This window comes from Pygocentrus nattereri, chromosome 1, assembly GCF_015220715.1.
Source record: "Pygocentrus nattereri isolate fPygNat1 chromosome 1, fPygNat1.pri, whole genome shotgun sequence".
Classification (NCBI taxonomy): domain Eukaryota; kingdom Metazoa; phylum Chordata; class Actinopteri; order Characiformes; family Serrasalmidae; genus Pygocentrus; species Pygocentrus nattereri.
Window position 1 is genome coordinate 24796260 of NC_051211.1, and position 22077 is coordinate 24818336.

Genomic DNA, 22077 nt, shown 5'->3' on the forward strand with positions numbered 1-22077 from the left:
TTCACATTTTTGTTTTGCAAAACATCTTTACTTTTAAGGCCAGTTAATGCCCAAACAATTTTGTAGCATTTCATATCAGTTCATTCATCATAAAATTTTCACACAAAGTAGAGGATAGCTGCTGTGTTAAAATAATGCAGAAAACTAAAACTAAAAAAAAAAATCATTCCAAGTGTGAATAATTTACTTATGAAGTCACCAAAAAGTCACATATAAACTCAATATTTCATAGAACAGTGCAGTTCTTCTGTTTGTCTTGTGTTAAGTAAAATTCTTTATAATTATATCTATAATTATATGACTTTAAAAGAATAAGTAATCAAAAGTAAGGGAAAGTGAGTGATGTCACTCATCAAAACAATTTAGGCTGTATAACCTGAGAGTGTTTCTTTTAACAGCAACATATCACAAACAAATGAGAGCACTGTGGAGTGATCTGGCCGCTGTTGGGAGGCTGAGTGGCATCACAGGTTATTAAAAGTGATGTTCCATTTCTCAAAAATGGTACCAACACAACGATAATTCAGCACAATCCAGCACAAACTAAGAGTTACATTTTAACTTAATTTCTGACCATACGGGGTGCTGGCCTTCCTGATGTAAACAATCCCTGTATTTTTCATGCTTTAAAACAAAGGTTTTGTGTGACGTTAAATATTTAATATTAATTGTAACATTAATATCTATATTTTTTCTTTTCCTGATTCAAGCCAAATAATCTAAATGACTGGACCAATTAATGTGGAAATAATCATTACACAGTTCACAGCAACAATTTGCCTCATCAATGTCTTTATTCTCCTGATAGTATTAGCCTTTGTCAGTAGTTTGCCTTCAAATGTAGTGAGCTATTTACTCACATTACTTTAAATAATGTACTCTTATGCAACTGCCTGGTTTCCTTTCCTCAAGCGTCAAACTTTAAGAGGCATATTTGTGCTGTAATGATACACATACTTTCCTATTTCCAGTTTCTGGAAGTTTTAAATATATATATATATATATATATATATATATATATATATATACACACACACACACACACACACACACACACACACACAAAGTACTGTGTGAAAGTTTTAGGCATCTAAGCAATTTTTTTAAACAATGCACCTCAGCAGTGAGTTTATCACAATATACATTAGAATTTCACAATTCATTGAGTCCATATTTTTCCTTCACACCTTCACAGCTGCCACTTGTTTATAACATCAATTACATCATGAGCACAATTTACTGAAGCACTGATTGGTCAAACCAGGAGCAGCTTTTTAACTACATGTAATACTGGACTTCCTCGAGGAGAGGTTTAAAATGGTTCAACAAACAGACTAACATCCACAAAATCACTCTTTATTATTTATATTATATATATATATATATATATATATATATATATATATATATATATATATATATATATATATATATATATATATATATATGTCCAATGCTTCTGAAAGCTTTAGAAACATCTAAAGCAATTAAAAGCAAACGTTCAAAGTACTGCTCACTCTACAGCCTAATGATGATCTCTGTGCTCCAGCTCTCTCAGTAAACTCACTCAAGCGCTGTTTTATTCTTCTCTATAAGGCCTGTGCAAAGAACCAGCCATGACTAGATTCCCACTCACTTTAATGATGCCTTGAAATGTCTTCTCAATTTGATGCTGAACGAATACAAAAAGAGGTACTAAACATCCACATACAGTCTTTAGGGGCTACTTTAGATGTCGTTTACCCATGCAGACCTTTTATAAACCTTCATATGGTCAATTGCTACAAACCATAAACTGATCTTCGCCATACTCCTGTAAATTAAAGTCAATGACTACTGAACTGAAGTGACTTTGAGTGCCAATAAAGGTGATTCTGTATGTGCATAAATTTGTGGGGTAAGTCACCACAGAATCCATATGGCCACTTTATTGAATTTGGACTGCAGTCAACAAAGTAGCACAGTGCATGCACAACTATGACCAAAGGGAATATTTGGTCTTTGCATGTACAACCAGTGATGTAAAAACAGACACACACTCACAAACAAATATATATTCATGTCTACACAATCACATGCACACCCACAACTCAGTGAGCTCTTATAAGTTCAGTAAAATCACATAAATAACAACGCAAACTGTTCCAAACACTGGCCTACACAACACACGCACACACAGACTCCTGATTAATTGAGTGGAAAACAGTGGGATCAATAGAGACAGATGCCTATGAAGCAGTAAACAGTAGCGCTTAGAACATTACCATTGCATGCACCGACCTTGGGCCGAGCCTGTGCAGTGCAGGGAAAAGCAATCTCATCAGTAAGCCATAAAAAGAGCGCTCACAGAAAAGATGACAGCAACTCATGTACTGACAGGAACTACATGGCTAATTTCACAGAGTCATGCTACTTTAATGCATCATCCACCGCTGTGTTGGCTAATGGCTGACATGATGGGCCTCTTTCCACTGTAACATTAATAACCACAACAAGGTTAATGACTTTAACTCCAAAATCTTCCTTAGACAAGGCTGTGGCAGAGGAAATAAAGAAATCCCAGGGCAAAACGATGCCATAGGAAAACAAATCACTGGACACGGAGGGAAAAATTAACTGACACAACCACAGCAAAGAAGTGTGTACTAAAGGGTACAATGACAGTGGAGACAACAGCCAGACATTCATTGTAATGCTTTCTGTTCTTTGACTAATATCCATTGTGGCAAAACATGACCACCTGCAATGGACTCTAGGAGACATCTGAAGGTGCCCTGGGGTATCTGGCACCAAGGCATCACCAGCAGATTCTTTAAATTCTGTAAGTTGCGTGGTGGAGCCACCATGGAATAGACTTTTTGTTCCACACATCACACAGATGCTTGATCAGATTGAGATCCGGGGGATTTGGAGGCCAGGGCAACACAACCCTGTATCCAACAGGTCAACTACAAGAACCTACAGTGTGTTTACCATCTAATATCTCCCAGACCCTGACATGCATCATTATTATGACATCTAAAGTGTCTTGCTTTCACACAACACAAATCAATCACAAAGATTGCTCGATTGTCTCAAGAACATAGGTCATTTTTGCAGCATGTACTATGTTAGCTTCTACCAGTATTGAAAACTTTGAGCAATCCACAACCATTATATATTACTAAATGTCAGACAAATCATTAAGTGAAAGTTTATTAAATAATCCATGACTCAGCCACAAGAGAAGTCTGGCAGCAGCTTTCTATTTTCTCACACCTAACATTTTTCTTTTTTCAGACAGCCTTCTTTACATGTTAAAAAAGCTCAAGATTCACTTTAACTGAGGATTTCGATTACATTATTTTTTACATGGGGGTAGAGTAAGTAGAGAAGGGTAGAGAAGTAAGTAGAGAAGGGTAGAGAAGACTCATCTCTTTACACAGCACTTAAATGAGCATTGAACTATAAGCTGCACTTATTTATTGTACTGCACTCTGTATTGCAGTTTATTGTATTGTATCTTATTGTTATTGTATTGCTTTGAATGGCACAGAGTTCTGCGTTCAACTCTGGTTCTGTTTCTCTTGGTGTTTGCAGTGACATATTTTTTTCTAGCAGTATCTGAGCTCAGGACTGTCTTTTTCTCTAAGCTATTGGTAACTAGCAAAGATACTTTCTCTAGATTGACAAAGCACTTCTTGTAAGTCGCTCTGGATAAGAGCGTCTGCTAAATGCTGTAAATGTAAATGTAAATGTAAGTACAGTAGTCAGGAAAGTACTGGTGGTATTAATATGAGATGGTTTTGGAGGGAACGTATATTACAGAAAGCGGTTAACATTAGCTGGTCAACTAGTTTGTTGATATATTGACATGTTGACCACTGTGAGGAACATTTCTCTGTTAAGTATTTTTAAATAAGGCATGACAGCTCGCCTGGATTAAGGCTCACATAGATGAACTCGGCACAAAACTAAATTTAACCGTCTTGGAAAGGAAAAGCTTTTTCACTTTCTCATGTCCAAACATCTCATTAGTGAACCCATAATTGTTCTACAAAAAATGTAGAGAGAACGGCATATCTTCCTGCCTTCCTTCCTGAATGCTGCTATGAGGCACAGAATGACACCCCTGTCAATGCCAACATTAAAACATCAGCATTAAATACATAGAGCTGTCGTCACTCCACTGGAAAGTAGCAGCCTTACATGTTATGATGATGTCATCACTATATATCATGTTTGTTTTATTTTTTTTGGAAAAGTGACATATGAACAAAATTGCTGCTATTATAACTGTTTTTACCAAATCATCAGAATATAGACATAATACAAAAAACTGACATAGTAAGGAATGAGAAATCATGAAAAATAATTTTTAAAAAGTGAAATGGATGTCATACTTGACTCTAATCCATTCACTGATTAAACCTCTATTTACCAAAATCATTAATGTACTCACTGAATGTTTAATCACTGTTAAGTATATTGGATGGAAAGGACAATAAACAATTAACAATGCAGACTGATCTAGAAGAGAACAATGGTGCAAGCAGCATCACGGGGAGGAAGAGGATGGTACAGCTGGAACAGCTCTAACACACCCAACAGACTTACACTCAGCCTTGGCACAGATGAGGCTGGCTGTTGGGTAGCTAAAGGAGCGAAGAATGGCACCGATTGCCAAGCTCAGGTCCTCGTTGCTGGGATACAGCGTCACGGAGGCGAAACGGAGGTATGGCAACCGGGGGGTCTCTTCAGGACCAATCTTTATATGAGGGATCTAGGAAAGGGATACAGAGAGGGAGAGGAGAAGTAGACATATGGAATAGATTTGAGACAGGATTAGATGAGATTCATTCTTTTTCCCTCCAAGTTTCTTCTGACATCAGCCTAAAACCAATACCCACTGATACATATGTATATACCACCTCTACTAGCACCACATAAAAGTTACAGATTAAATACGTTAAAATAGATTAACAAAGTATGCAGAGAAACCAAAGTCTCCTGACATCTACTTATATATGAATAATAAAACACAAAAACAAACATTATAATTATAAGGAATTACATTTATGGGTACTTCAGAGTGAAGACAGATAATTATCTTGAAATGTTAATGTAAATGAGAAATAGTGAATTTAACTAAATCTAAGCACAACTGCACACCTGACAAAGACTTTATGGCACAGCTCAATGTACACGTGATATATTCACTCATGTAGTTGCCCTCTATTTTAGTTTGTAATAACGCAATATGCCAGAGATTGGAACAATATGTGAAATGCAGATAGAAACAGAAAAGAGTAATTTATAAATCTACTTTGATCTTTATTTGAACAAAAGCAATACAAAGACAAGATAATTGTTTTATTTTATAAACTTAATTTTTTTTGGTAATTATATGCACATTCTGAAATTGATGCCTGTAACAGCTTCCAAAAATGCTGGGACAAGGAAAATTTAGGACAAACTTGTGGAAAAAAAGACAAACATTTGATGTAATTATGCTTGGGCATAAAAGGAACATCCGGCCTAGACTTTTATGAGCAAGAATAGGACAAGACTGATCCAATGGGTCAGAGCTTGTCAAAAATCCAACAGTTAAACATTTATGTTCCTCAGGAAGAGGTAGGTAGGTAGATGGATGGATGGATGAATGGATGGATGGATGGATGGATGGATGGATAGATAGATAGATAGATAGATAGATAGATAGATAGATAGATAGATAGATAGATAGATAGATAGATAGATAGATAGATACTTTATTGATCCCAAAGGAAATTTAACAATTGATTGCAAGGAGTTTGGGTATTTCACCCTCTACATATCAGATGCAGGGAAACCAGAGAAATCTGTCTGTGTAAAGGGCCAAAAAGCCAAAAACCACAAATAAATCCTTCGCCCTCCCAGACAGCACTGCATTAAAAACCAGCAGGCTTCTGTGATGGATATCACCACATGAGCTTGAAAATACATTAATAAACAGTTGTCAATAAACACTCTTTGTCTACACATTACAAATGCAAGTTAAGTCTGTATTACGCACAATGACAATCTGGGCTCTCTCACCTAGAATGGACTGAGGCACAGTGGAAACATGTATTGTGATCTGATGAGTCAAGCTATTAAGTTGTTTATGGAAATAATAGATGTTGTATTCTCTGGGCCTAAGAAGTAAAGAACCACCCAGATTGTTACCAATGAATATGAACCTGTCATGGTATAAGGGGTTATTAGTGGGAAGCTTGCTTGTAAAGGCACAATTAAAGCAAGAACATATTTTGCATATTCTTGACAATGTACTTTTCAGAGATGTCCGTTCCTATTTCAACATGACCAAACCACATTCTGCACATGTTAAAACAGCAATTTAAGACAGGTTCAACAGAATTCACTAATCAGCTTTCTGTTTTTATTAGCATTTCATACTGTGCCAATAAACCTTGTGCTTTTTTCAAAAACTGTTGTGCTGCCCCATAAAAATGACCACGCATAATTTTTCACCAATGTGCTTACATATGCCCACATAATCTCTCTCCTTCCCCTCACCTCTTTTTCCCCACATATATGACTAACGGTGGATCCGGAGGCCGGACTGGAGGCGGGGCCTATGACAGAAACCACGCCCTTTGGTAAGATCTGACACACTGAAAAAGAAAGACAGATATATGTTATACAGGTGCAAGAAAGGAAGAAAGAAAAAGAAAGAAAGAAAGAAAAACAGTGGGCAGAGGGAAAAAGAGAGCCTACATCTTGGAGGCAGTCCAATTCTGTCTGTGTTCTGTTCCTAGATGATACATCAAATTAGGAGTCAATGTGAAGCTCTTTTTGATTAATTACATCAATAAGCACAGTGAAGATTTATGCTTGGCCTAGTGGAGATTACTGCTCTCATTCTGGGAAAGGAAAAACGGTGTGTGTGTTACTTTCCCCTTTCAGATGCTAAAGTGTGTGTAGCTCTTAAATGCATGTGTGTGTGTCCATGTGCTTACAAATCCCATGAGGAGACATTAGCATGCAATACATGCCACAGCTCCCACATTCCTCCACCCTCCTACCATTCTAGCTGAGTAAACATGAGTGTAGGTCAATTAACTCAGCAGAATTATTATAGTTAGCCAAGATACCTACACACATTACCCACTGCTTGTGTACACTGCTGCAACAGTAATCTTCAAAGAGGAACTTCACATCTTTTTTCATTTCTGCATAATTAAATGGTTAAGATGCGAATAAAGGTTAGATGTAAAATGTGCCATTCTAGAGACATGCCGAGTCAGAATGTCACAGCGGTAGTGATAGAAACCAGGTTTCTGAAGCACTTAATGCCACTTAAAGCTACCTTATAGCTAGATTTTACATGACATGGTTACACATGTTTTTTTTTTTAAATTCACAAACCACTGTGTCCTTAAACCCAGTCTTCTGCAAGATGGCAAGATGTGCACTCACTTGTATCAGTTGTTTCGTACTGTGAATCCCTCTGTAGCTCAAAGATGTCCACCTCCACACGGGCGCGAGCTGGTCCTTCCATCATGCTGTTGATGTTCTCCCGAGCAAGCGCCAGGGCCAAGCGCTCCCCACGCCCACATGCTGACTGGTCATCTAGAATAGCCGCTGGATGAGGAACACAGTGGGATAAAACCCAGTTACAGATCCAAGGCCAAATGTCTGCTTTTAAGCGTAGTGCAGGTAATATCATTTCACCTCTTTCCCTTGAGTATGCTTTTACAGCAGTGTTAACCAAACAAGGGGCCAAACAATTCTAAGAATGTTTTAAGTTGGTTACACACAAGACTGGCTGTTCAAACCTGTTCTGCGTTTCAACTATAATGTCTTGGAGGGGGTTTGCTCAATTTTGTGCTCGCAAATCCCATGAGGAGACATTTTTTGATTTTTGTATGTAGGACAATTTTTTACTCAACTCTTTTGTACTTTTGGCTTACTGTTTTTCTGCTCTGCTCGATCTTGGATTGTCTCTGGTTTTTGGTCTTAGCCTCACATTTTCACATGGTATTGATCCTGGCCTGTCTCAGTGTGAATTTGGATTTTCCTATTTTCATTAAAAGTCCTTATGAATGAGTAAAAAGTAAAATCTTTTTTCAAAAATCTTGAAATATTGAAATACATTTCTGAATTTTTTACTATTTGGAAAGTCCTACTTTAGCTTTAATGGCAGTGTGCACTCGAGTAGGAAGAGACTCCACAAGTTTATGATGAGTAGATCAAATCCTGTTGTCTGAACTTGTGCATCAATGCAAGAAGAAGACTAAAAATCATTTTCTCGTATAAAGGTCTTAATATGGCCAATGTCACATATTTGCTTGAATTTGCATAGTGACCTAGACATTGTGCAGAATCCTGAATATTTGTTTTACTTGACCCAGTACGTCCCATATTTTAACCGTGATCTCAGACTTTTGGACCCCACTGTTTGATTAGTGAAAAGAGGCTGATGGGAGGCTGGCTAACTCTCTTTGAACTGTTTACATGCTTTAAGACGCTATATTACAGGAGGCTGATTAAACTTCTGTGATGCATATACCCAACTAACCTGAAACACTCACAATGAAAAAAAAAAAGAAATGTCTGTCAGATTGCTGTCAAAATTCACAGATGCTATGTGAAGGTAAGCAAGAATCACGTTCCATTTGAACCTGTTTAATTAATCTATGTTATAGTTGATCCTGCATTAGGTTGTGCTCTGCACTCATCTGATTTGCCAGAACACTAGTTTCAAGTTCCTAGATTCTTAGTTCATATATACAATCAAATTAATGTGTAGCCCATGAAGAATAGCAGCTGCAAAGGGGGGGGGCTTGTTTTAATATTACAAAATTACACAGTTGTGGCTGCACTGAGGCAACTTGGCTGAAAGCGCCTTCAACACAGCTAACAGCTACAGGCAAGATATTTTATTAATCAGATAGTTTAGTTTAGATGTGCTATTCATTCAGTTAAACAACAAAACCACATTTCAAACCTGCAAGCTAAATGATAGCGCTTAGTCTGACTGCAGTGAGTATAGCCTTTTATTTCTTGATTTTGCCGCTTATTGTGAGCATCAGTTACTAGAAGCAGTGCCGTCCCATTCAGTCTACAAGGGTAGCACTGCTGGTTATGAAGATCTGGATAAAATGACTGTTAGCAGAGTCATAAATAACTAGAGCCAAAGAGCAAAAGCACCCCTTATTACATCTATACCATATAAAACAATGTATTATAATGTGATAGATCGATATGTATGAGTTTAAATATGTAATAAATCAATGTGAATGACACTTCACACATACCTTCACTCTCATCTTGACTTGATAGCCTTACTACACTCATCCACAGCACATTATATATAGCACTGAGAAATGGAAGTTAGATTACCTCAAGATTGAAATGGGTCTCAATACAATAACTCACATGCTGACAGTTTACTATCTTGTGATTGTTTATAAATGGGCTAATTTGGCTAGCTAACAACAGGCAAATGTTAGATAAAACCTAACTAGCTATGGAAGTGTATCAGTCTCAAAATGAAAATGAAAAGTATGTAAATGTAAATGTAAAATGGCAAAGTTTTGTATGTCTGCATTTCATTTTCCCACTCATATATGCAAAGTCAAGCTCAAAAATGAAAAATCTAATTCAGTACTGTGATTTTAATTTAGCATTTAGTATTTTAGTATTGACATTTCATTTACAGTCAGAGAAATAGAAGCTTTATGAGTAGCTTTACTTTTTTTTTTAATCTACTTCCAGAACTGCATGTGTATGCTTAATGTGATTATGTAATAACTGTTAAAATTACAATTAATCATAATTTATCTTATGTGCTTTTTTACTGTGTAATGATGCATTTAAATTTTCATCGATATTTCTTAAGAAGAGCAAAACAAAGCAAAATATAATTTTATGATAGGTACTTTGTCTATATAAATAAGAACAATCTTTAATTGAACATGGGGTAGACTTTCCTTTTTAATCAGTTGGTCAAAATGTTTGTTACTGTTAGCCAACCATAGTGTACAGATGTGACAGATAGAGATTAATACAGCATGACGGGTTATTTTCTAACTTACATAAGCAGCATTAGCCATAACTATATTGTTGTTCCACTCTATCTGTTACCAAAAATGTAGTTATTTAGTTGTAATTGTACTGGTATACAATGATGTGTGTAAATCACACAAGCACCTTGTCACTGTACTGTGTCGGTGTCATATTTCAACCGAATTCAGCTATGACATCTCTAATGTCCTGCTTTAAATCCTTTTTAAAAATTCATATTACAGTCACTGGTATATGTGTGTGAAACAGTGAGCTGGAACATATTAGCCAGAATTTTAATTTTCAAATTCAGTACTGCCAATTGAATTTTGAATTGCAAACTGAATTTTGAGCTCAACACTGCATGTATGACTGAGAAATTTAAATACAAATACAAATGCATTGCCATTTACATATTACACTTTCATTTTCATACTAATATGCTTCCATAACTAGCCAGTTTGACTAGTAATAAAAACTAAGTTGGATGCTGCCTCTTGACTACTTTTAGATTTTCCCCTACATTTTCTCATTTATTATCTCATGTTGGCTTTGGGCAACAGCCAATCCATCTTTTTAACAACTTTTGTAATTAAAACAGACAGTCTCTGTTTCACTTCTGTATTTGTTTCATTAAAGGATAAAGGAAACTGAAGCCACTGCTTAATTTGAACATCTGCTTTCTGAGATTACTCTACTAGAGAAACCAGCATGCACCAGAATAGCTGGTCACCAACAAAATAAACATATAGTCACTACCGGATCAAAAGCTTGTATCTTCAAAAGGAAACTTTAAAGGAAAAAAACATTCCTAACTTTTAATATTAACCTAAAATGTAATGTAAGTTACCGTAAATATTCTTTATTCCACTTTAGATGAAAATCAACTAAAACAGAGATAAAAGCATTTGTCAAAGACAATAAATTGTGTTCTGGATTCTCATTTGCTGGTCAGCAGCAATGCAAGCTGTTATGCTGGTTTTGGTAGTAATTTTTAGCATATGCTGTGTTTGAACACAAATCAGGACCAGACCAGCATTAGACCAGCACAAACCACTATGTAATTCATTCTGACCTAAGCTGTTGGGAATTTCGCTAGTATTGTGATTAAGCCGTTATTATTTTGTATTTCAATAATTGCCCACTGCTAACAAGCAGCATGTCAGATTACTCTGAGAGATATTTCAAGCCAACAATTCAATTCTAGCTGCCCTGCATCTGTATTTGAATTAATAACAGTGGACACTGGCATGGGAAAGTTATGTTAGACTCTCATGCTGTGAGCCACGCAAAAATCCACCTTAATCTGTGTGTGAAATAGAGACTTACCTGAGAAATCCATTGTCTGTGTGCTTCACTTTCACTGCTTTGGGAAGAGATCAATGCCAAGACCTTTAGCTGCAGTTCTACTTCATTTGTAATCATCTCCATGCTATGTTGATGGCCTATTGACTGCATTTTCATTGACTGCACTGTTGTTACAGTATTATTACTGTGTCGTTTCTACTTTTTTCTTGGTTGTCTTTCTTATTTCTTACTTTTTTAATGCAAGAATACGGCAAGAGTCCCTTGGTGAATACAACTTATTGAATTAAAATAAACTGAATTCAATCTTAGCACTTACTTGCTTAGCTTTGACTACGAGCAGTTTTTCAGAGTGCTGATGGATGGGAAAGAAAATTACAAACCTTATGAAATGTGGTTTCCAATATCTATTTCTCTCTGCTCTGTTACCTAGGAGGCACTTCAGATCACAGATACTCTGAAATAGCTCAAAGCAAGTTGAAAGCTGATAGCTAACATGATATAACTGAAAGGATAGGAAAAGTCATTTAGCTCAACCATGAAGTAAGACTTCTTCTGCAAGAGTGAGCAACAGGGTAAACTTGACATCTAGCTTATTTACCGCTAGATTACTACACTAGAAAGACATTCAGCACCAGGCACTCATTCGTAATATTTTTCTTCCAGAGCTAATTTACTTTACAGTATTTACAATCCTTTTTATCCATCCATCCATCCATCCATTATCTTCCGCTTCTCCGGGGTTCGGGTCGCGGGGGCAGCATTCTAAGCAATGAGGCCCAGACCTCCCTTTCCCCAGCCACTTCCACTAACTCTCCAAGGGGGATTCCGAGGCGCTCCCAGGCCAGCTGGGTGATATAGTCACGCCAGCGTGTCCTGGGTCTTCCCCGGGGTCTCCTCCCCGGTGGACTTGCCTGTGACACCTCCCGAGGGAGGCGTCCAGGAGGCATCCTAACCAGATGCCCGAACCACCTCAGCTGACTCCTCTTGATGTGAAGAAGCAGCGGCTGTACTCCGAGTCCCTCCCGGATGACTGAACTTCTCACCCTATCTCTAAGGGAGAGTCCAAACACCCTGCGGAGGAAACTAATTTAAGACGCTTGTATTCGCGATCTTATTCTTTCGGTCATTACCCAAAGCTCATGACCATAGGTGAGGGTGGGAACGTAGATCGACCGGTAAATCGAGAGCCTTGCCTTATGGCTCAGCTCTTTCTTTACCACAACAGACCGGTAAAGAGCCCGCATCACTGCTGACCCAGCACCAATCCGCCTGTCAATCTCTCGCTCCCTTGTACCATCACTCGTGAACAAGACCCCGAGATAATTGAACTCCTCCACTTGAGGCAAGAGCCTATCCCCGACCCAGAGAGGGCTCTCCATCCTTTTCCGTCTGAGAACCATGGTCTCGGATTTGGAGGTACTGATCCTCATCCCGGCCGCTTCACACTCGGCTGCAAACCGATCCAGCGAAAGCTGAAGTTCGCAGCCTGATGTCCCCAATAGGACCACATCATCTGCAAACAGCAGCGATGTGACCCTGAGGTCACCAAACCGGACACCCTCCATCCCCTGACTGCGCCTAGAAATTCTATCCATAAAAATTATGAATAGAATCGGTGACAAAGGGCAGCCCTGACGGAGTCCAACTCTCACTGGAAACTTACTGCCGGCCATGCGAACCAAACTCCTGCTTTGTTTGTACAGGGCCTGAATGGCTCGTAGCAAAGAGCCATGTACCCCATACTCCCGAAGCACCTCCCACAGAATACATCGGGGAACACAGTCGAATGCGTTCTCAAGATCCACGAAGCACATGTGGACTGGTTGGGCAAACTCCCATGAACCCTCCAGAATCCTGGAGAGGGTGAAGAGTTGGTCCAGTGTTCCACGACCAGGACGGAACCCGCACTGCTCCTCCTGGATCCGAAGTTCAACTATACGCCGAACTCTCTTCTCCAGTACCCCTGCATAGACCTTACCAGGGAGGTTGAGGAGTGTGATTCCCCTGTAGTTGGAACACACCCTCCGGTCCCCTTTTTTAAAAAGAGGCACCACCACCCCAGTCTGCCAATCCAGTGGCACCGCCCCCGATGTCCACGCAATGTTGAAAAGGCGTGTCAGCCAAGACAGCCCCACAACATCCAGAGCCTTGAGAAACTCAGGGTGGATCTCATCCACCCCTGGAGCCTTGCCACCAAGGAGCTTCTTACTTACCTTAGCGACTTCGGCCTCAGTAATGGACAAGCCTATTCCCAGGTCCCCAGACTCTGCCTCCTCACTGGAGAACGTGTCGGAGGGATTGAGAAGGTCCTCAAAGTATTCCTTCCACCGCCCAATGACGTCTTCAGTCGAAGTCAGCAGCACACCATCTCCACTATATACAGTGCTAGTAGCACACTGCTTTCCCCTTCTGAGTCGCCTGACGGTTTGCCAGAATCTTTTCGGAGCCGACTTAAAGTCACTTTCCAAGGCCTCACCAAACTCCTCCCATACACGGGTTTTTGCCTTGGCGACGACTGAAGATCGCTTGGCCTGTCGATACCTGCCAGCTGCCTCTGGTGTCCCACAGGCCAACCATGCCCGGTAGGACTCCTTCTTCAGCTTGACGGCATCTCTGGGTTCGAGGATTACCGCCCCGACAGGCACCAACTACCTTACGGCCACAGCTACAGTCAGCTGCTTCAACAATGGAGGAACGGAACATGGCCCATTCTGAGTCAATGTCCCCCACCTCCCCCGATATCTGGTCAAAGTTCTGACGGAGGTGTGAGTTGAAGATCAATCTGACAGGTTCTTCTGCCAGACGTTCCCAGCAAACCCTCACTATACGTTTGGGCTTGCCTGGTCTGACCGGCATCTTCCCCCACCACCTGATCCAACTCACCACCAGGTGGTGATCAGTTGACAGCTCAGCTCCTCTCTTTACCCGAGTGTCCAAAACACATGGCCGCAAGTCCGATGACACGACTACAAAGTCAATCATTGAACTGTGGCCTAGGGTGTCCTGGTGCCATGTGCACTTATGGACATCCTTGTGTTCAAACATAGTGTTCGTGATGGACAAACTGTGGTTTTTATTTTATCGCAAAATATAGTATTTTCAGAAAAATAATTTAAATGAGTTGCATCCATGGGAGGACTCCATTTTCTATATAGACAGTTCTGCTTGAAGATCTTAGGCTCAGACCTAAGACCTAATGTGTATGAATTTCATCAAAATATTACATTTAATGTTAATTTAAAAGTAATTGGTAATGGACATTTTCACTTATGAGTGGAATTCTTGGGGTCAAATTACCTATGATTTCATTACTATAAATGGTCACTATGTTATGTGTATGGCAAGATGGAGCTAAGAGCTATAGTCTTTTAATGGCCCCAATGTTTTGTTCTTGTGTTTGTCAACTAATAAACTTGGCACTCTGAACTGGCAAAATGGTCATGTTTTGTGTTAGCCATAAATGGTTAGCAATGGCCAGTCAAATATTGGGTGGGCCACAACCTGGCCACTATTTTGGTGGTTAAAGAATTTTTATGAAATCACAGTAGTTTACATGAGGCCTATGCATCACTATGATGGCAGCACACCAACTGCAGTGCTAGGCGTATCACTGTTATAAGCTATAAGCAAAACAACAGGAAGATTACACATATTAATGAGAACATAGGCTAAAATAAACCAACAACTAATCTAACATATCCCTATAAATTATGTGTGTGCTTTTTACAAGCTACCTCAATGAAGATGAATTCAGTTTGACAGCTGAAATAAAGACAGAAAAAGGCAGCAAACTTAAGCATCTTAGCTCATGGCGGTCATGGATTATTTTGTTTTTTCTGATGATGTAGAACACTACCAACAAGGACAATCCCTTTTTTTTTTGGGCTGACAGTTTTAGGGTTTAGCATTTAAAGATCTCCCAGGCACATCTTTTGAATATCTGGAGCTTGGAATTCAAAGTACATTGATAGGAACATTAGCTCAATGCTACAAAACCTGAAAGCTTGGCTGGATAATGAAATGGTTGCCAAGCAGTGATTGGAGGCGAAAATGAAGCGGTTGTTTAGGAAAAATGTGAAGAATGTGAGGATGATGACTGGTAATAACACAATGACAAATTACTTCATTAACTGTGTCATGAGTGAACTTCCCACCGTGAGGCAAAACAGCTGAGCTCATAATTGCTCATGGGGGTCCCCTGATCACATTAGGTCAGTTGTGTATAGCAAATATCACAGATGAACAGTCATTTGATTAACTAGCTTAACTAACTTAACTAACTAACTTAAGCCCTATTCGAGCTGGATTAGTTAAACCAGGGGTAAAATGAGGTTACAGATTTTTTTTTAAAACTAAAAGCAAGGCAAATGGTAGACAAACATTGAAAGATTGTGTTATATTTAGTTTTTGAGCCTTCTGTGTAATTTTCTGTGGCATGTGTTTTCTGCTTTTTTGCAACATTGAAAAATGAATTACATTAATGGCCTTCTTACTGTCTATTTTGACTGGAAATGACATGAATAAAGGGAGGTGTCTGGCTTTTGCGCAACACTGTAAGTATATGTGGCCTTCTGTCTGGCACTTAAGAAAAGAGTTTGGCGAGATCTTGAAGCTTTGCAACTAACTGATATCTGCAGCAGTGTTTGGATTTTGAAAAGGGGATTGTGCTGAGGCCGTCTTCTGGTTCTGCTCAGTCAGAAAAGAAGTTTTTCTCACCCATCCTGACAGCGGCAAGGGCAGGTGCCTGGCTAAGAGAAGACGGGGCCATGGTCAGCAACAGGAAGAGGAAGAGGAGGTGAATCGACAGCAGCAGCGCTGGCAGAGCCGGCATCTTCCACTGCTCCTCATGGAGAATGGTCGTCTGGCTGCCTGCACCGCCACCTACAGAACAGGAGGAGAGATTACACATCAAAGAATCAAAGAACTGTATAATTCAGAAATAAACAACTTTATTGGAATACCACAACTTTTTTTCCACCTAATCTCTATCTGCAGTTCTGCAGCACAGCTAGCTATCTACTTGCTTGTTAAAGCTCTCATTGCTTTGTTTTGAACAATGCCTGATAAAAATTATGAATGGCTGATGCTTTTTTTTAATCTTTATTTCATATTAGTACACACACACACACACACACACAGACACACACACACACACACAGACACACACACACACACACAGACACACACACATACATACATGCACCCCAAGTGGTTAATTAGGAACACTATAATAATACTGGGTAGGGCCTCCCTTTGGTCTCAAAACAGCCTCAATTCTCTGTGGCATGAATTCCAAGATGTTGGAAACATTTCTTTGAGATTCTGTTCTATGTTGATATGATTGCAACATGCAATTCCTGCAGCCGTTTTGCCTCTGCAACCAAAGACAGCCTACGATAAAGGGATTAAGCTAATGCGTAGTTGACAGAAAAATTTGCCTACTGACCTCAAGAAAGAACATTCTATGTAGCCCTTTTCCCCCACAGCTAGTAAGAGCTCCAGCTCCCTCTTAATGTGTTTTTTTTTTTCTCCAGATAAAACATCACCACTATTATGCCCAGTGTTTTATTTGCCTGCCTGGCCCTATAGTTTTGTTTTTTTTTTTACAAAAGAAAGTCCAAGCAGTATGGTATAATTTTCTTGCAACATAAATTTATCGCTAGAAAATCTTCATCATATAATCTGATGTGCAGCTTTGCAGAATTTGCACAGTGTGACATTGAGTTTGGCCCAATCTTCATTTGCAACATCTCATGCAATATGGCAAGGGGTAAATATATTAAACTACAGTCTGTGCAGTATAAAGAAGGCTTCAGAGTGCTATCTAACTAAGACGTGTCCTAAAAAATGTGATCCAGCCCAATATTAGCCACACTATTCAAGATAGCTTTGGGCATTTAAATGCTTAGATTGCTTCAAAGATTCTCATAGTTTTAGCATCACTTTCTATAGTTCCATACATGTGATTATGGTGATAACTTTTAGTTCTTTTAGTTTAGTTTTAGTTCACAATGCTAAAGGAAAGAGTAGTTGCACTACTTAGAGCTCCTTTGAACTCTAAAAGAACCTAGGAGTTGAATTCCAGAGTAAAAGGACTGAAGCCAGAAGTTACTGTAAATAAAAGCACTTCAAAATCACAGTAGGTGTCTAAGATGGTAAACAGGAATATCAATGTGATTATCTTCTTTAGAGGCTATTAAATAAGGAACAATTTAAAGCAAAGGAAGAAACTTCTTTTGTTTACTGTTGTAATGTCTTGTATTACCCTTTGAGCTGCTTTAGGGCCACTGAAAAAAAATGTGTGAAAAAACACATTTTCAGATGTGTATCTCATTTTCACATGAAGATAATATGTTAAATAAACACAGTAATTGCTAAATGTTTTGTGGGGGTGACATAAAGTTTGTTAATTACGTGAAAACAATGTGCACATCTGAATCAAGTAAAGTCACTACAAGAATGTGTTTCAGTGTTCAAACCCCATTTCTGGAAAAGTTGGGATATTTAGAAAAATGCAATAAAACAAATGAATAAGTAAAAAAGTAATGACTTAATGACTTTAATGACTTAAAGTATTGGATGACCAACCTGACTGTATTTTGTAAACATAAACAAATTTGATGCGTGTCACACTCAAAAAAGATGGGACAGGGCGAAATCAAAGTGAAAAGTTAATAGAATATTCAATTTACAGTAGGCAGGTGAATTGGTAATAGGTCAGAGTGTCATGATTGGATGATCCTTTCATACCCAAAGGGTTCATCTTTGCAAGTAAGGCTGGGTTGTGGCTCAATACTTGTTGAGAGTATTATCAAACCATTTAAATAGAACATTTCTCAACACAAGATTGCAATAAATTTAGGTCTTACCATCTACTGTACGTAACATTGTGAAAACATTCAGGAAAGCTGGAGAAATCAAAGGCCATGTACAGCAAGGCCAGAAACACTGTTGAATGTGCTACTTCACGCTCTCAGATGGCACTGCTTGAGAAACCTCCACATGGGCTCAGGTGTACTTCAAAAAACACTTAACACAGTCCAACACTGTACAACACTTAAAACTATATTACGCAAGCAGACAGTCGTACATCAATTCTAGAAAGAAATGCCTCCAAGTGAGCCTCTATGGGCATTTCATTTCAGATGGTATGAAAGACAGCAAAAATATTTACTGTGAGTCAGATGAGTCAATTTTTCTGCTTGCTTTTGGGAAAAATTAGTTCTCTGTGCCAAAGACAAAGGAGACCATCCAGACTCTTATTAGAGAAAGATGTAACAGCCAATATCTGTCATGGGGCTGAATGGGGGCGCATCAATGTCATGACTTGCATGTATGTGAAGTAATCATTGATGTGCAGACCTATCCAGGGATTTTAAAGTGACAAATGTTGCCATTGAGACAATGTCTTTTCCTGGGAAGTCCATAGTTATTTCAGCAAGTCAATGCCAGTCCTCATTTTGCACATGTTGCAACAGCGTGGCTTCATAGACAGAGTGTGTGCTTGACTGCCCTGCCTGCAGTCCAGATCTGTCTCCTATTGAAAATGTATAATGCATCACGAAGAGGAGAATCATACAACAAAGACTACAGACTGTTGAGAAAGCTAGAATGGGGAAAATTCCACTTGCACAACTGCACCAAATAGTATCCTCGCAAATGATTTGGTATCATTGAAAGGATAAGTGATGTAACACAGGGGTAAACATGGCTCTGCCCCAACACTTTTTTTGAATGTGTTGCAAAATTAAATTTGAAATTCATTGATATTTACAAAAATGTGAGTTAAATAAAGATTCAGGTGAAACAACAAATCACAGATTTTTGTTTTCATGAATTTTACAAAGTGTCCAAGTGTTCTGGACACAGGGTTTGTGCTTTAAAGGGGAACATACCAACTTGGACTTCTTGTGGTGGTCTTAGGAAACAGGATTCACAATGTCTACAGTGCAAATATAGGCATTTTATTTACAGACCAAAACAACTGAACCTACACGTTCCTTCTGATTTTTTACATGTAATTCTCATAATGGTAAAAACAAAATTTTGGGTACAATACCCTGCAGGTACTGGCATAAAAGGCTTTACAAAAAATTAAGGCTTAAGCCAAAACCTCATCTAAAACTACTGCAAAACAGTATCTCAGACACCAAACAGGGTCTTAATAACCGTTCTTCTACAATGGCACAATTTAATTCAAATCAAATCAAACCACTCTGAATGACTTTGTTTATATCTTAACTTTTCAATTACACAAGGATTTTGAATCAGTGGAACTCCCCTCTAAAGCAACTTCAGAGTTTGAGACACTTGCCTTTGGGGTTGTCTGTAGGTCTCACATTTTCATGCCCCATCAATGAAAATGCTTTAATGGTGTCTATAAGAAACCAAATATAATTCTGAATGGAACCTAAATGGGGTGAGAGAGAGGTGAAGGAAGACAGGAATAAGAAACAGAAAAAGAGAAAGACAGCAGGGAAGGGAAAGATGAAAAGTGTACTATATATACCAAGACAGATAGCGGGCATTAAGGGGATGGAAGAGAAAGAGAGCACACACATACAGATACAGACACCTACTACTGCAAATGAGGACATCGTGCTGTGGTATGCTGAGTGGACAGAAAACACAAGCTAAACTGTTTCAGCCACTTAACTGCCCACTTCCCACACATCTCACCCCTTTAACAGCAAATGTCGCTGATGTGTCAAACTAAGCGGGCCATTAAAATAACATTGCACAGACTAACAGGCCTGTAATGCTATGTATACTCAACGCCTCATACTCAGGATACAAAGAGATGCCATCTCCCCTATCCAAGAAAAAAAAAAGAAACAGCTTATCTGTTAAAAAATGTAATTGGTAAGCTAATTCAAAAGGATTACTACTTAGTAACACAATCTAATTACTTTTCATTACATCTGGATTACTTTTTTAAAGTCATATAGTCAAAGCTGCTTTATATAAGATCTTAGAAATGGAGGAAATACCAAGTAAACAAACTCTTTGTCTCATATTTGAACAAACTGAAGGGCTTCTGAACTGAAAACAGCCACAAAATACACTGTAATTTTGCTCTCTTTTCTGTCAACTTGGTTGTTTGATGTTCAGCTACTTAGTGTCATTGTCATGTGTCATAAAATATAGCAGTATTCTCACCATAGTTTATTTCAATTTGTAGTAATTTATTCTGGTGCTTTAACATTTACATAGCAGCACTGGGTAAGCTACTAACCAGCTGTTATTCATTTCTTTCTTAACTTCTGCAGCCAGATAGTCTTGAGGAACTTTAGGGGTAACGCAGGGGCACCAGACTTATAGGTTGAAAGGAGAAATGCACTCTCTAAAGTTTTCAAAACCTTCAACTTTCAAGATTATTTATTATTGTTAAGTTCAATAATATGACTGTTTACATTTCTTACATTCCTTTCCATGTACTGTTGCACTACACTTTGTGTATATTTTTGTATCTGCCATAGTTATACATGCACCATAGATTTAGTAATTTATTTGAAATGCTAATAAAGAAAAGTTAATTTATTATACCCTAACATGGCCATGGTTTTAACATTAAATAGAATTTATTACCATTATCTTTAATGTTCACTGCTGGTATTATATATCGCTGCTGTCGGAATAAAACCTTGTATCTCCAAAATGGTAACTTTATAGGAGAAGGAAAAAACCTTCTTTATTTTCAATGTAAGTCAAGGGAACCAGACATATTTCCAAGTCATTTTGGGCTATTTCTTTTGTTCCATTCATCACGAAATTTACATACAATGTAAAGGACAACAGGCATTTTCAAATTATGTGTCACGATTGGCCCCTCCCAGTCTCCTCGTGTGCTTTTGTTTACCTTTTAGTCCTGTCATGTGCTTTTGTTTAGATTTATTCACAGTCCAGCCCCCTTGGTTTCTTGACTCTCCCCCTGATTCGTTTCACCTGTTTCCCACCTGTCCCTTGTCATCCCTGTGATTACCTAAGCCCTGTGTTCGCCCCTAGTTTTCGTTGGTCTTTGTTTGATATGTTTGATGTTAGATGTTCTGATTGTTTGTTGGTGTTGTTTGATTCAGTGTTTCTTTTGTCATGTCTGAAACCCAATCTCTCCGTGTTGGCTTTTTGTACGTGGACTGTCATGACCACGACTCTGGATTTAAACCTCGCTTATCTCCACAAATGTGTCCGCCTCCTCGCTCCACGTTACATTATGTCAAAAATTGAAAAATGTTTAGGACCATGCACTCAACTTGAGACTTGTTACTTGCAATTCAATAACTGTTCACATCTCTGCCATACAATTCACAAATAGCCATGTAGGCCCCATACTGTTTAATCCCACCATCCCCCCTGGACATTTTTTACAATTAGAACACAGTGTATCCTACAATATACTGTATATTTCAAATTATACATACAAAACTTGCACTCTATACCCCTACAGTTTACTCTATGACAGGATATTAATAATAATTTGAAGAAGCTTTCTGAGCTTTTTGAGGATGATCGTTGCTTGGCCTGATCAAGGGCTGTCATGATTAATTAATTCATCATTTATCATTCATAAATCATACATAGTAAATCATTTTTTAAACACAGCTAAAGCATTTTCCAAGACTGACCCACTGAACCGTAGTTCCAGCCTGAAGCCCAGCTGATTATACGCTGTTGCTACAACTTTGTGGCTGTCTAGTTCAAATACAGCTTTTAAACAGCAAGACGTTCCCTTCAAGCTATTTT

The 22077-nt window shown here is 38.6% G+C and overlaps 1 protein-coding gene across 3 annotated transcripts in view; it reads right to left on the bottom strand.

Annotated features, from left to right (window-relative positions):
* The window catches only part of LOC108433750 (glutamate receptor ionotropic, kainate 5), a 169203-nt gene that overhangs the window by 69187 nt on the left and 77939 nt on the right, over positions 1-22077 (bottom strand). For all 3 annotated transcript variants that reach the window (XM_037539018.1, XM_037539021.1, XM_037539017.1), the window contains exons 3-6: positions 16054-16218; positions 7441-7605; positions 6538-6635; positions 4597-4762 (exon numbers count right to left, since the gene is read on the bottom strand). In XM_037539018.1, coding sequence (XP_037394915.1) covers positions 4597-4762; positions 6538-6635; positions 7441-7605; positions 16054-16168 — 544 coding nt within the window. In that variant the 5' untranslated portion in view covers positions 16169-16218. The remainder of the gene's footprint in view (positions 1-4596; positions 4763-6537; positions 6636-7440; positions 7606-16053; positions 16219-22077) is intronic.